General features: G+C 34.5%; 1 protein-coding gene across 1 annotated transcript; it reads left to right on the top strand.

Annotated features, from left to right (window-relative positions):
- Positions 1–4,853: 4,853 nt before the first annotated feature.
- LOC121216072 (restin homolog) lies at positions 4,854–5,564 on the top strand. Its single transcript, XM_041091356.1, has one exon. It carries the CDS (start codon positions 4,854–4,856, stop codon positions 5,562–5,564), a length of 711 nt encoding a protein of 236 aa, XP_040947290.1.
- The last annotated feature ends 11,191 nt before the right edge of the window (positions 5,565–16,755 follow it).

Genomic DNA, 16,755 nt, shown 5'->3' with positions numbered 1-16,755 from the left:
GTAAACTTCTTTCCAAGGAACACAAAGGTATATTGGTTAAGGAAACCATCATGATTTACTCGTCGATCAAACTGCCATGGCCGTCCAAGTAATATGTGCCTAGCTTGCATTGGAACAACATCACACAAAACTTTATCAGAGTATCTACCAATGGAAAATGAAACTAAGCATTGTTTAGATACTTTTACCTCCCTACTATCATTCAGCCATTGCAAGCGGTATGGCCTTGGATGCTTCACACAAGGTAGGCCAAGTTTCTCAACAAGGGAAGAACTCACCACATTGGTGCAACTTCCACTATCGATGATCAATGAACTAGGTTGTCCACCAATCAAACATCTCGTGTGGAAAATGTTATCTCTTTGTTCGTGCCCTTCCTCTTTAAACTGGACATTTAAAGCCCTTCGAGCAACAAGTGCTTTCTCACCATACTCCAAGTATTTTTCATACTCATCATGAGTATGCACATCATCAGCATCTTCCAAAGGAGGCATCTCATCTTCGTTATTAGACTCAAAATCAACCTCGCCATCTTCTCGAATCACCAATGACTTTTTATTAGGGCATTCTCGAGCATAGTGACCCCTTCTTTGGCATTTGAAGCAGGTAATATCTTTTGGCTGCTTAATGGCACTAGGAGAAGTAGAAGAAGAAGGTGGAGCTTGATTAGTAGAAGTAGAACCTTTAAATGAATTAGGCATACCTCTATCTTTGGAGTAAGTTCTAGGCTCATTTGGCTTGAACCGTGCATCTCTCTCATTCCACAATCTATCATCTTATTTTTGCCAATTTTCTCTCCAAGCAGGATTAGAAACTGAACTAGCACCCATCGGTATCCCTTTCTTTCGTAATTACTTTTCAATGGTGAGTGCGGTTTGAAGCATCTCTTCAACATCCATGTAGTGTTGTAACTCAACTCGATTTGCAATCTCAGGCTTTAGGCCGGCAAGGAATCTAGCCATAGTTACCTCAGCCTCTTCAACAAGATTGGCTCTAATCTGAATGGTCTCTATCTTTTTGTAGTAGCCATCCACAGATCTATCTCCTTGAACAAGATGTTGGAGTCTTTGATAGAGTTCTCGATAATAGTTTGGTGGAACAAACCATTTTCGTAAGATGCGCTTCATTTCAACCCAAGTAGTAACAGGTTGCTCTCTATAAAGAATCCTGCTTTTACATAATTGATTCCACCATGTTAGTGCATAATTAATGAACTCAGCGACAGCGTATGTTACCTTTTTCTCATCAGAGTAATTGTAACAAGCAAAGACTGCTTCCATTTTTTCCTCTCAATCAAGGTAAGCATCAGGATCATTCTTTCCTGAGAAAGAAGGAAATTTTGGTTTGGGGGTGTCATTGTTTCGTTCCACCCTTTCTCTAGGTACATACTCAGACTTAAAGTCATCATCAAAAACATGGTCCTCCCTTCATTTAAAAGTTCGATCGCGCGAATTTGATCGGCTTATAAAGGCTTCGTTCAACTTCTTGTAATTTTCGGCAATGTATCTCTCTTGAGTTGTAAGTTTTACATCAAGATACTCTCTTTGCTCTTGTATCATCTGGGTCATGCGATGTTCGAATTGAGTTTGCAACTTTTTCATCTCTTTTTGTAACAACTCGACCAAAGTATCGTTCTCTCTTTTTTGCTCATCCTCTTTATTTTTACTAGTTTGGGATCTAGTGATCAGCATGGTATCTGTGAAAGATCACACAAACAAGAACAAGAAAGAAAAATAATAATAACCTCACTCGTTAGCTCTCAAACGAATAACTCTCTGAATGATTCAAAAATTGTAAATATGTTTGGAGAGGGTTACTAATCAAGATCAAATAACGAAGGTGAAAACTTCAAAGAAACAATGAAGACCCTAATTGCTCTAAGAGGCCAATAAACTTGACGAGACAATTTGTAGTGAAGGCTACACGGATGAAGGAATTGTGCGTGCATTTAATATCTGCTAACACAAGAAGAAACAAAGTGTTAGAAAACGTAAGAGAAACAAAAAAAAACGTAGACCTGCAACGATCCCTAACTCTAGAGTCAAAGAAAAGCTTTAATAAGAAGAAAACTTAAGAAAACTCTACCCAATTTAAAGGAAAACAAAAATCGGAAACGTTTTGTATCCTAAGATTTTCAAAAAATTGAAGCTTAAATTATACTTGAGTCAAGAAAAGAAGGGAAAGAAAAAAAAATTCAATTTTGGGAAAAATAAAAATAAAAATAATAACAATAATAGGAAAAGAAGAAACCTACGTATGAAAGGTAGGTAACCTTTTTTTGCGTTTTTTGCTCTTTTTTGCGTTTTTTACTCTTTTTTGCGCTTTTTGCTTTTTTTCTATTTTTTTAAAGAATAAGAGGAGAATAAACACAAACTTCACAAAAAAAAGAGAATCGAAGAAACTGATGAAAAGTGTTTTTGGTATGTTGACTCGTTTCGGATTTGATTTTAGCTTCGAAAATAACACCGAATGGCCTGAAACTGATACCAACTGATGCGGAAACCCGGATCTAGACACAAGAAAACACAAATTAGAAATAAAACGAGAATAAATAAAATTAGTTAAATAATAATAAAAATAATAAAAAGGATAGATTTGCCCTATGGAACCCTTGGTTAACTTGTAACCAAAAACGCCAATGATTGAGCGGCTCCCTATGAAACCCCTAGAAGAAGAACCTCTAGAAACACCGATGAACGGGACAGAAATTTGAATATTTGTAACTCTGAAATACCCTCGAAAGTAACAAACTCCAAACTAAATAGCAAGAGAAGAATCACTCTACTCTAAAAAATTTGCCTCACACAAATTTGGAAGAAAACAAATACTCTCTTTTTTATTGTTTGCCTCCAATGTGTAGAAAACAAGCCTATTTATAGGCAAATTACAAGAGTAATTGAATCCTAATAAAACTCTTTCAAGAGTAATTGAATCCTAATAAAAACTCTTTAAAGAGTAATTGAATCCTAATAAAACTCTTTAAAATTATCTAAGAAAATAAATAAATAATAACCTAACCAATAAAATTACTTAACTCATAAATGATGTGTCCCAACCAATGAGAATTAAGTAAATAATAATAATAAGATAAATAAAAGATTAATCCACCAATTTATGGGCTTTCACTATTCCAAGATTGGTCCAGTGAATTGCATTCCCGTATTTGTCAATGTCACGAACATGATGAATTATATTTGTAGCAACAAAGTCTTGGACAAAAGCATTCATATTTGATTTTAATTGTCGTGCCTTGCTTCGAGTGATTGGACCACTAAGAAAGACAACCCTTTGAGTGCCACCTCATTGGCTCGTATCAGTAGACACCCAATTAAGAGTTTTTACTATTTCTTAGTCGTATTATATTTAATTGATACTGACTTTTTGTGTTTTACTCTGATTGCATGGCATTACAATTACATGGCATTTCATTATAAAGGCGTTGGTTCGTATTCAGTTGCTCGATAGAGAGTTTTTCATGGGAAATGGGTTTCTTGATAGAGTGGAGGACAATGCGGCTATCCGAGCTTGGGCTGAGATGACACAGAGCGAAAAAGGTGGTAGTTTGGCCGAGGGATACGTATCAGAATTATGAGACTTCACCCATGTTAGAGTAGCCCAGAATAACTTGCAGGAGCTGAAGGAGATTTGGGATCAGTGGAATAATGAGGTTAGATAGTTATTCTATTCAAATTATGGGGATTTGCCTTATTTACTTGATATGAAGGTAGACAAGCGTCTGTTTCGAGTTCTTGCCCAATTTTGGAATCTAGCCTACAGTTGCTTCACGTTCGGAAAGGTCGATTTGGTACCTACAATATAAGAATACGTGGCTTTACTTTGGTGTTCGATGATTCAAGTAGACAGAATCTACTCGAAATCGGTAAATTTACTGACCTTATTGAGGAAGCTGATGAATATAACGGGGATGAGTGAGCAGTGGGTTACAGCTCGGATCAAGCAAAAGGGGGATAGCAGGTGCATTCCTTGGAAAAATTTGAAGGACCTCACTTTAGCGTACCTAGATGCGAGGAAGAATGTAGATGTTTTTGCTTTAAGTATATATGGTTTGGTTGTGTTCCCTAAGACTTTGGGACATGTTGACGAGGCAGTCACTGACTTATTTGATCGCCTTGATAAGAGAGTTTCACCAGTCTCGGTAATTTTGGCAGAAACTTTTAGGTCATTTAATGCATGTCGGAGAGCAGGAGAGGGTAGATTTATTGGATGTGCGTAGCTCCTACTTGCATGGTTCCACATTCACTTTTGGAAGGTTGATAAAGTTTCGTATCGGGTTTTTTCTGAAAGTTACTCACCATTGAAGGAGATAGTGATTACACCAAGGAGGGATGACATATCGAAAGAGAAATGGATGGCAATTTTTCAGAATTTGCAAGAGGAGGATATCGAGTGGAGAGCTCCGTGGTTGCTTTCAGGTGAGATCCTATATCAGTGTGAGGATTTTGATTGGGTTCCTTTGCTTGAATTTTGGGGAGCTGTTGGTTATGCCCCATTGCTAGTGCTAAGGCAATACAGGTCAAGGCAGTTTGTGCCCGTAACTCAGGGACTAGCCGAGTGTGAATTCTCGTATGGGGGTGAAGGTTATAAAAAGAAAGCTCGTGAGATGGCCAATACATGGAATCAGACTCACCGAATGAAGGGGATGGCTGTGGGTCTGATGACAACTTCCGAGTATAGCGAGTGGTGGGTTAAGAGGATTAAGATAACATTCTTGGTCCAAGTTCAAAAAATAGTCAGTCGGTAGGGGAACACTTATGAGTCGTCCCTTTTGAGCTGGAAATTATAAGGCAGGACTTTGAAAGAATAAATGCAGAATTAGAAAAAAAATAGAGCAAATGGAGAAGGAAAAAATGAATTTGAGACTGGACGTGGATGTTCAGAAGTTCGAGGCTGATAAACTAAGGAAGGGGAAGAATAAAGCTGAAGAAGAGCTAGATAGCTTGAAGACAAATTATAAGAAGCTGCGTCTGTCAATGAGAACTGCCGGGCTTGGAAAAATTTTAGAGCAGTGGCGTGAAGAGATTCGAGAAGAAAGAAACAAGTCAGACTGGTGGGAAAGAAAATTTCAAGAGGTTCAAACACAAAATGAAGCATTAGAAAAGAGTTTGTCAGAGAGCCAAAAGGAAAATGGCAAACAAAAAGACAAAGTGGTTGAGTTAAAAAGGTCTCTTCGTCAACATAGAAGTCGAAATTCTGTAGTAGAGCTAAAGACAAGTCTAAGTAAGATTGAAGAGATGAAGAACAGAATAGAGGAGTTGAAAACAACATTGCGAAATTGTGAGGTCCAAATTGAGCATTTAAGGGCAAAAAAAAGTCATCAGAAGGAGCAACTTCACTACTTTCAGAATCATGTTAGAAATAGGGATCATATTATAGGAAAAACTATGGTTCAGATTCAAGAAGTAGTAGATCACCTACAAACTTTGGCAGTACAGGCCGACACATTGAGCGTGAAGTATGAATTGGAGTCAGATCGGGGACAAAAATTTGCCTCGTTACTTAAAAAGATTAAGGCCTTGAGTATTATGACAAAACCTTATTTGTAGCTTATTCTATGTAAAGAGATTTATTTTCTAATAAAGTTTTCTGAAAGTAATTGAAATTAGAATTGACGCCTTTTTACATCCATCTCATGCATTTGCATTACATTACATCATATACATTAAAGACCACCAAAAGATCTTAATTGATTAAAATTATTACAGTTAATCTGAAAAACCCACCAACCAAACATCGTTACGGTACTCAAGCAAAGACTAGAGAAATGAACCAAAGGTTAGAGAAATTAGAGCAAATACAAATATAGATATAGGAGCAATTGACCAAATTTCAACAAGATATGAGGGATCAGCTGTTAGAATTCCAAAGAAATATGATGTGCCAGTTAACTCAGTTATTGGCTAGAGGGTTAGGAAGAGGAAAGAGCCTAGTGGTCCACTTTTGGGATGATAATGAGGACCCTATATATCCTCCAGGCTTCACCCTAACAAATATCCAAGCACAACCAAATGCATATCCACAAAGGGTAATTGTTAACATCCGACCCCAATATCAGACCAGCACCTCGACACGGGCGAATTTCTAGACTGACAACCTGAGGGACAATTTAACTAATCCTATTGTCCTTGATGATATAGCAGAAATAGAACAGGCGAGGGTGGAGTTTCCAAAACAATTTGAATATCGTTACAAACGAAAAGGGCGAGAGTAGAACTCCCAAATCAATACTTTAAAGGCTCCAAGGAAAAGGAAAAATGAGGTGAATAATGCGAGTGGGTATAACAAGGGTTATTCAAATTCGGTTACAGCAAGCAAGCCAAAGACGGTTACTACTAGCTATCAAAACCCTTTAAAGCGAGGATCTTACACGAAGACAAATACAGAAGGGCCTCAGTTCACGCCTATACTGATGTCATATAGCGAGCTATATCAAAGCTTATTTAATGCACATGTGGTGTCCCTCTTCTATTTAAAACCAGTGTTGCCCCCATTTTCTAAATGGTATAATGCAAATGCTCAGTGTGAATACCATGCAGGAATTGTGAGGCATTCGATAGAAAATTGCACTGCATTCAAAAAGATAGTTGAAAGACTCATTAATATAGGCGTTGTAAAATTTGATGATTCATTCAGTGAAGAAAATCCATTACCCAATCATGATTGATAATGGAATGAATGCAATGGTGGGAAATTTTCACATCAATTGAAGACACAATTAAAAGGGTCCTTATTAGAGATTTGCCATTATAAACTTAGGAGTGTTCTAAGTAATCGGACTACAGAAGAAATCTCTATAGTATTTAGAGTTTACTCAGAGTAATGTTCAGAACACTCTTATTGCTTTTAGCCTAGAAGTGATAAGAACACCTTTGTGAAATAGGCTCATGTCTGAACGTTATTATTTTAATGAAATATATCTTTGTGATTATTGTGAGCCAATATTTTTATTTTTACGAATAATTCTAGATTCTTTCATTCTTTTGGATTTTCATCTAAATCATTTATTCATAATCATACTGTACAAATAACTATTCATAATTTTATATATGCTTTGTATATTCTTTTGTACCTATAATATGTCCCTAGATATCAATGCCACGAGTGATGCTGCTACAGATTTAGAATCTCCTTTTGAGCGAGACATGTGTTTAGAGGGATCTCATGACTTCGAAGATGACATAGATCATGGCCTATCTTCGGACTTGTTGAGGATGGTAAAGCAGGAAAAGAAAAAATTACCTCATAAGGAGACAATGGAGATTGTGACCTTGAGGGAACATGCATAACCGAAGAAACAAAGCAAGACCTTGTTGAGTCACCTCAAGAGTTCAAAGATTTCTTCACATGGTCATACCAGGATATGCCCGGGTTAAGCATTGACATTGTAATCTGAGCAACAGCACGATGCCAAAAATTTATAGTATGTTCAAGATTAACATCATGAACGATGCAGTTAGAATTCTTTGTCGAGGCAATGCATTCTTCTCTAGCTTATCATAGTTTTGCCCGTTTAAATCAAGTTGTCATTTCTCCGTGTTTTTATTGGATTTCATCCTAATTGAAGAGAAAGATTCAAAATTTTTTTGTCATAGTTAAATTTCGTCCCAAAAAGACTCTGTGAGAGAAACCTGATATCAAAGAAGATCTTTTGCATACAAAATGAAAGTGGAAAATTTTATGTGGAAAACCTTATCTGGAATAACATTGATTCTGATCGAAAGGGATGACCAGGACTTGCCTAATCTTATGAGTGCATTTCTTTCATAAAAAAAGAAAAGAAAGGGAAAAAGAACAAAAAAAGAAGAATAAAAACAAAAAAAAACCCTCTACTGGGGCTATGCCTTCTCTTAGTTTATCACAGTTTTTTTCATTGAAGTTAAAATTCTTTCTCTCCAGGTATTGGCTAAGCTGAAGTAGGAACCTAATTGAAGGAAGAAGGCTAAAAGCTATTCGTCACGGTCAGATGTACCAAAAACAGATGATGCGAGCTTACAACAAAAAAGGTTCATCCTAGATAATTCCACAAAGGGAGACCTGGTATTGAAAAAGATCCTTCATCTACAAAAAGATTTTAGAGAAAAATGAGTGCCAAATTGGGAAGGTGCTTATGTTGTAAAGAAGACCTTTTTCTAGAGGAGCACTGATCTTGAGTGAGATGGATAGTATAAAACTTGCCTAATTCTGTAAACTCAGATTCAGACAAGAAATACATAGCTTAAAAAAGGAGAAAGGACCAAAGTAAAAACCCGCAAAGGGCACTTTGAGTCGTAAAAAATGAAAATGAAATGAAAAAAATAGAAAAATAAAAATGAAAAAAATAAAAATGGAAAGAGTAAAAACGGAGAAGCTAAGGTGAAAACCCACAAAGGGCGCCTTAGACCAAAGGGGATTTGAGTTGAAAACCCGAAAAGAGCGGCTCAAATTTTGATCAGAATAGGCCATGAGGTGATTAGCGTTACTCGAATGTTGATCAAAGTGAGGCATGTGGTGATCTTGCTATGCCTGAATCAGCAGAAAAAGGTATGCGACATCTTGGAGCATCGGCAGAGTATGGTAGATCTCCTAAGTGCATGTCAAACTTGGAATGGTCTTCAGAAAGTTTGTACAGAGAAGTTCACGCTGCGATATCTGGGGCACCTAGCCTTCATACTATTTATATTGAATTGCTTATTCTTGGAATACTTCATTCTTTTTCAAGAGACGAGTCAATTCCTTTTTTATTCTCAATATTATTGACAATTTATTCATTTTGAGTTATGCTCTCAAATCAATTCTATTTTATCCATCGTTTTATTCTTTTTGCAAGTATGTTGCATTGGAATAACGATTAATAGACTAATAAAACTTTCACAATGGAAGCTTCGCATATCACTCTAGAAGTTTCTAAATAATACGGGAACCTAAAATAGGACTATTGTTTAGAACGCACCTGGTTTAAAGTTGGGAAATCTGAGAAGGAATAGTCTAAATTAAGACTATCTCTTTGGATTTTGTTGTCAAAAGCATTGATAGAACAAAATGACAAGATGTTGTGTTGGTGACAAAGCTTCATTAAACAAATAAGCAGTAATCACCAAGCAATAGAAAGGGGTTTCTTTGGAGAGGGAAATCCTTCATTGGTGGTTGAGCATTTTGTATCACACCCTGAAAATAGGGTAAATGATCAAAGTGTTTCACATTGCGATAAGAGAGGATTAAAAAGGCCAGATTTTTCTATCATTGGGTTACAGCGGGAGAAAGATGGTACAATTTTTATGTTCCAGTGGATTGGACCTTGAAGTTCACAGTGGGGGCAATCTGATTAAGTGTTTTTTATGCCAACTAAGCAATAAGGCGTTGTAGCACGTCAATGATAAAATCTTAATAAACTTTGAGTAATGACAACTCAAAAAAAATAATATTCTACATTCATTCAAATGTCATTCATACACGTCTAGTTAGGAGCATTTGATTCATTCTGATCATGACATCCTAATCACTAAGTATAATTAGGTTCATAGAATAGATTATACAGGTCATGTACCTGGAGAATAGATCAATGAAGATAGCAGATCTTGCCTTCTTGTACTGACAGCGAAGTAGATCAAAGACATCAGTCTTGCCTGCTTGAGTTTGCAGCGAAACGGACTAAAAATGACGGATCTTATCTTCCTGTATTGGTAGCGAAGTAGATTGAAGACCCTAGCCTTATCTCTCTAAGAAGTAGTAGAGTTGGTTGAAGATAGCAGATCTTGCCTTTCTGTACTGACAGCGAAGCAGATCGAAGACACCGGTCTTATCGCCTTGACGTTGCAATGGAATAGATTGAAGCCACAACAATGAATTTTACTTCCCTGACATTGCAGCGGAGTAGATTGAAGCCACAACGGCGAATCTTATCTCATTGGCGTTAAGACTTGAATTAGCTGAAGTGGAGGGGATTGAAGTTGTGGGCAGTGAATCCTATCTCTTTGGCGTTACAGTGGAACAGATTGAAGCCACAACGATGAATCTTGTTTCCCTGGTGGTGTAGTGGAACAGATAGAAGCCACGATGGTGGATCTGGTTTTCCCAACAATTACAATTAAAAAGATTGAAGCCACAACGGCGAACCTTACTTCCCTGGAGGTATAGTGGAATAGATTGAAGCCACGACGGTGGATCTGGTTTCTCTGACTTTACAATTAAAGATTAAAGCCACAACGACAAATCTTACTTCCTTGGCGGTGTAGTAGGAACAGATTAAAGCTACGACGACGGATCTGGTTTCCCCGACATTGCAATTAAAAAGATTAAAGCCACAACGACGAATCTTACTTCCTTAGCGGTGCAGTGGAACAGATTGAAGCTACGACGGCGGATCTGATTTCCCCGATATTGCAATTAAAAAGATTGAAGCCACAACGGCAAATCTTACTTCCCTAGTAGTGCAGTAGAACAAATTGAAGCTACGACGGCGGATCTAGTTTCCCCGATATTACAATTAAAAAAGTTGAAGCCACAATGGCGGATCTTACTTCTTTGGCAGTGTAGTGGAATAGATTGAAGTCACAACGGCGAATCTTGTTTCCCCGACATTGTAGTTAAACAAATTGAAGAAAATAATTCTATCTCCCTGAAGTTGCAGTGGAGCGGATTAACATCAGATCTTATTTCTATAAATTGCAGAAGAGTAGGTCGCGTCAACTCTCAATGGAACAAATTGAAGCTACAAGTCATATCTCCTTGAAGTTGCAGTAGAGCTGATTGAAGATAGCAAATATTTCCCCGAAGAGTTACAAATCTTGTGTCTCTGATGTTGCAGTGGAGTGGATCGAAGCATTAGTTCTTATACCTTTGAGGACATAGTAGGTTGGAATGAGATTACTTGAAGAAAAGGGCTTCGAAATCTGGCACGACCAAGCAAAATTGGTCATTTTAAAGTCTTTGCTCCGTTTTCATTACACGATAATGAACAAAGAGGGGCAACTGTAATAGACCAATTTTGGCCTGATTAAAAAATCAAATAAAAGCCAAATAATGATAAAATACCCAGTCCATTTACGTAGCCCAAATAGAGGTTCAATACATTTGGCCCAATGGCCCAAAATTAGTAACCCTAGCACTTGCCCAAAATACAAAACAGAGGCAGAAAGAACCCTAGCAGCAGCCTTCTTCCCAGCTTTGGCGCCGCAGTAACCGTCTCCACGCACGAACGCATAACAGCCCCGCATGTCGCGCACGTCGTCCTCGCACAGCCCACGTACTCTAATCCAGTACACCTGCAAACCACGAACAGCACTAATAGGACGATACATACAGCAAATTGTTAAAAAGATTTGGCTATAAAAAGCCAATCGATTTCTGTAATGGGGGACGAATGTTGCAAAAAATATTGAAATACAAAAACAAAGAATCAAAAAACAGTTTTGAAGGTGATTAGTTTTTTTTCCTTTTCTTTTCTTTTTAATGTTTTTTTATTTTTTTTATTTCTTCTTCCTTGTTTCTTAAAAAAATAATCGGAAATAAAAAGAAAAGGGGCAACTCACCTGGTTTCGAGCGCCATATGCGGTGACTCTCCGGTTGTAGCGATGATGGTGGCATGAATGTGCTAGGGTTGGAACCCTAACAGAGATTTTCTCCCCCTCTCTGTTTTGGAAAAAAATGAAAGGAAATGTTTTTTTAAAGAAAGTTTTTAGCTTTAATACTATAGGAAAAACGACGCCGTATAAGCCAGAACCCAATAGCCCGTGTGACCCGACCCAAAAACTCGATAAAACCTGTGTTTTTATTTCAATGGGAAATTTTTACAATTGATCCCCCTGTTTTACAGTGTGTTTGAATTAAATTTATTACCTTTTTAAAATTTTACTGCACATTTTATTTTTGTTTCAAATTGGTCCAATGTTGCGCAGCGTTTTGGGATGTTTGGGTAAATTTCTCTTTAGGTCCTCCTACTGTTGCGCGTGTTTTTATTTGGTCCCTTTTCACGTTTTCTATTTTTGAATTCAGCCTTTAAATTCCAGTTACTATTAATTTAACCCTTAATTTGTCATTTTAGGGTTTTTGTTTTACTGTTATATTGCATCATTAATATCGTATTGTTATTTTATTATCATTTATTATTATTATTATTATCATTAAGCCACTTTTATTATTGTTATTGTATTATATATCACTATTATTTTTTTAGTATTATTAATTATTGTTATGTTTATTTATATTTTCACTTATTTTTCAAGCATATGTATATATCATTTTACTACATATTATCTTACTTTATAATTATTTAGTATAATTTTATTTCAAGGTGTTTTATATATTAATTATTTTAAAATTATTTTCATATAACATTAATTTTCTATTATTTATTAAATGGTTTTATTAAACATTTTAAAAAGAAACATATTTGTATATTTGTTTTTTTAAAATGTTTGTATTTTATTAAAGCATGAAAATCATTTTATTTCGTAAATTGTTTTGAAATATTTGGTATTTATGATTCTTAGGAATTCAAAAATGTTGGGTCCTAACTTACTAGACATGGCATTTTGTCATCTCGAAATAAGAATTTCTAAAAGTGAATAAATAAATGCAATATTCGGTATTTGAAATTTTGAGAAATTGTGCCCTAACTTACTGTGTTTCGATTTTCTTCATTTGACTTAAATAACCGAATATCCTTCTTAGGTTTAAATGCATGAGTTTTAAAAATCAAAATACAAACTTAATTTTAAAGATTAAAAATGTTGCGCCCTAACTCACTGGGTGTGACATTTTAATTCTTTGAAATAAGAATGTTTTGTTATTTTTAATTCATTCAAGATAAAAAGTTTTCTTTTAAAATCTTTTTAAATTTTCGACACCAAGATATTAAACAATCAATTTGGTACCAATTTTGGGCGTTACGAGGGTGCTAACCCCTTCCTCGTGCGTAACTGACTCCCAAACCTGTTTTCTCAAATTTCGTAGACCAAAATTGTTTTTAAAATGAGTTGATCACACCTCAATCTAGGATCGATGGCGGCTCCAATTTTCATTTTTAAAAATCAACAACTAATTTTTGTTTTCAAAAAAATAGTTTCGACAAATATATTTATCTTAAAAATTTTTAACCTTTAAATTTATTTTTTTTCAAAAAAAAACCCCTTTAAAATTAACCTACATAATTTTTAATATAATTTATTTAGCAATTTATATTACCATATAAATATTTAACTAATTTTATGTATGTTAATATAAAATATATTAAAGAAAATTTAATATATCAAGTTATAATAAAAATATATTAAAACGTTTTATTATTTAAATTTAGCATAAGTTAACGATGAAATCAGAATTAGGAACTAAATTTTATTAAATTGGTATTAATACTCGAATTAGATAATGAAAAATTAATATCATTTCCTTTGAGTACTAAAATTTATAATTGTTGTTATATACAAGTACTAGATTGGACCAACAAATAACACATACACCAGATTAGAAAGTGTCAAACTCGGATATTGAATAATATATTAAGTAAAAAAAAAACCCTAACAATAATGTAACAAAAAGTTGATATTGTAATGAAAATGAATTTAACAGAAAATTTTAACGGTATTAAAACTTCACATTAATATTTTAATCATAATAAAATATTTAAACTCACTAATAATATTATAAAAAATAATAAAATAATTCTTTATATCACACACCATAAAAAAGTTGTATGTATTTATTTTCTAATGTTTTAATAAAGGCATTTAAGATGCTAAGCATAAAAACCAAATTTAAGAAAAAATGAATGGTTTCTCCGGGCAATTTATCAATAAAAGCTTTTTTTTTTCAAAAATTATTAAAATGGGCCAATTATTTAATTATTTACCGGAATGGTCCATTTTCCGCGAAATCGCGTCCACGTCAGCGCAATGTCAGGGTACACGCCAGGAAATCGCGTCCACGTCAGCGCGAGTTGCTGACGTGGAAGCAAATTGCTCCCTCTAGGACGCGATTTTGTTGACGTGGATGAACAGTTTATGTTTTTTAGCTTGAAAAACTTTGAAAGGCCATACTTTTCGCTCGGTTGTCCGATTGAGACGAGTTTTTTTTTATTTCGAATAACTTTTTGAGATTTACGCGCTGACAAACTGCCGAAGGCAATTTGCCGTAGTTTTCGTCAAAAAAGATGCTTGCTCTTTTCCCTTAGTACCTTGATTCAAATCTTGTTGGTAACAATTTTGAATCTTTTTTGTACTTGTTGCATTTATTTTTTTAATCAATTAACTCTTCAATATTACATCAATATATTAATGTAATATTACATCAATATATTCAAACATAACATCAAGTTTCAATTTTGTTGGTAACAATATTGAATCTTTTTTGTACTTGTTGTATTTATTTTTCGACGAAAACTATGGCAAACCGCTTTCAGCGCTTTGTCAGCGCATAGATCTCAAAAATTTATTCGAAATCGAAAAAAATCGTCTCAATCGGATAACCGAGCGAAAAGTTATGGCATTTCAAAGTTTTTCAAGCTAAAAAACATAAACTGTTCATCCACGTCAGCAAATCGCGTCCTAGAGGGAGCGATTTGCTTCCACATCAGCAACTCGCGCTGACGTGGACGCGAGTTCCTGGCGCGTACCCTGATATCGCGCTGACGTGGACGCGATTTCGCGGAAAATTGACTATTTCGGTAAATAATTAAATAATTGGCCCATTTCGGTAATTTTTTAAAAAAAATGCTTTTATTGGTAATTTGTCCTGGTTTCCCCTGCCCTTGTTTGTATTTCTTGTAGTATAAGAATTTAAGTGTATAATCACAAATAATACACCCCTTTTTATTCTGAATAGAGAATATATGTTCAACGACAATAACAGTGACCCCATGGCACCATGAGAGAAGATTACAGTCAGTTATGTAGATACATCCAATTGAAGGAATATCCAGGATACACAGGCCACTCTTAAAATTTCAACTGCAACCGTACGGGCCAAATGAAGAGTTTGGGTTCATTGTTGTTTCCCTTTTATTCCCTCGTATAATTATGAAATTAGGCCACTAAGTTAATTAGAAGGAAAAGAAATATGCTGTTTAATCTATACGGTGCTTAATGGTGCGTTCATAGGTAAGGCAATAAGTTGCTTGCATACGAATTCCCGCGCACCTATTACTGCCTTCTATAAATAATCATTATAAGTTGGCCTTTTTTTCTTCTTTTTTCTTTTTAGCCTTTTTCCTTTGGGAAGGGGGTTTAAGAAAGAATAGTTGATAATCGTTATTTTCTGAAATTATTGTCTCCTAAATGGGGTGCAGATAGAAAAAATAATGACCGATTATATAATAATGGATTATTTGTCGAACACAAATATTTCCACAAAATATTTTGTATGCTGTAAAATATCTGTAACAAGTACAAATGAGATTAAGAAGTTACCCTTACCCTCTATATCAATTGCTTCAACTTTTACAATTTACAAAAACCAAAACTCGAAATTAATTAATTAAATTAAATTAAATTTTATTGTTATTCTTTTTTAAAATAATTATATCTTTATATGAACATTCCATTACAAATTATATAAAAAATGAAAACTTGAAAAATATGGAAAAAGAAGATCAAGAAGAAAATACTGAAATTGTCTATGTGTCGCACAACGCTCAAACTTTATAAGACTATAAGTTCGTTTATGTATGCATTATATAGCGTAAAAATATAATTTTATTATTTTAATAATTTATATGTTTATAATTTTTAAAAGATTAAATTTAATTTTTATATTTTTAAGAGGATCAAAATATAATTTTATTATTACTGATTTAAAATAAAAAAAAACAAAGAAAAAGTTTCTTAAAGTGTAAAGTGCCCTATCAGACCCCTAGTTTTGCCCATGGTAGGCAATGGAGTGAGATATATTGCAAGCACCATTGTCCAGTTTTGTGAACTCTTACATAAATGAAAACAGAATCTCATTCTTTTTCCATGGTTGGGCTGAGCGAACGACTCCTTTTCAATAGTTGGGCGTAGCGACTCCATTTTCTTTGTAAACTTTTACATAAAAGAAGACAAAACCTCTTTCTCTCTCTTCTTCTTCTTCTTTTTTTCTGCGAATAAAAAGATATTATTATACTAAATTACATAGAAAAAAAATGATAGATACATATAATTCCTTCCTTTATCTGCTCCAAGAAATTCTAATGCTTATTATGGAAAAGTCTCAAACAGTCATAAATATACATATAATTCCTTCCTTTATCTGCTCCAAGAAATTCTAATGCTTGTCATGGAAAAGTCTCAAACAGTCGTTAATTCTTTTTTGCAAAAGCTTTGAAATTCTGGAATTCACATAACCATTAAATTCCATAATTAAATGTTTTATTGTGAATTTGAAACATCATAAATTTATTAAATTGATTAATTTAATTTAGTAATTCATATTGATTAAATTCCAAGACTCGGCCTGTTTTCTAAACGAGGCTTAAATCTATTCATTTGTTATCGTTTTCATCTATAATATCAAAATAAAATAAAGTATCAAAGTCATAAAGAATCAAGTTTTCATCTATAATATCAAAAATATTTTATCAAAACTGGAATCAAGTTTTCAAGTAACAGCCCGATTTTGGACCTAGTCAGAACAGTGGTTTCAAGACCACATATCCAATGAATAAAATTTTATTTTTATTATATTTTTATGGTCTATAAATTCACGGGATGATTTCATGAAAATTTCGTTCAAAAATTTCGACGTTTGGGCACTCAATTTAGCCAAAAGGACTAAATTGTAAAAAGT

This window comes from Gossypium hirsutum, chromosome D04 (assembly GCF_007990345.1).
Source record: "Gossypium hirsutum isolate 1008001.06 chromosome D04, Gossypium_hirsutum_v2.1, whole genome shotgun sequence".
NCBI classification, from domain to species: domain Eukaryota; kingdom Viridiplantae; phylum Streptophyta; class Magnoliopsida; order Malvales; family Malvaceae; genus Gossypium; species Gossypium hirsutum.
The sequence above is the reverse complement of the archived record's forward strand: the minus strand, read 5'-3'. Positions and strand labels throughout refer to the sequence as shown.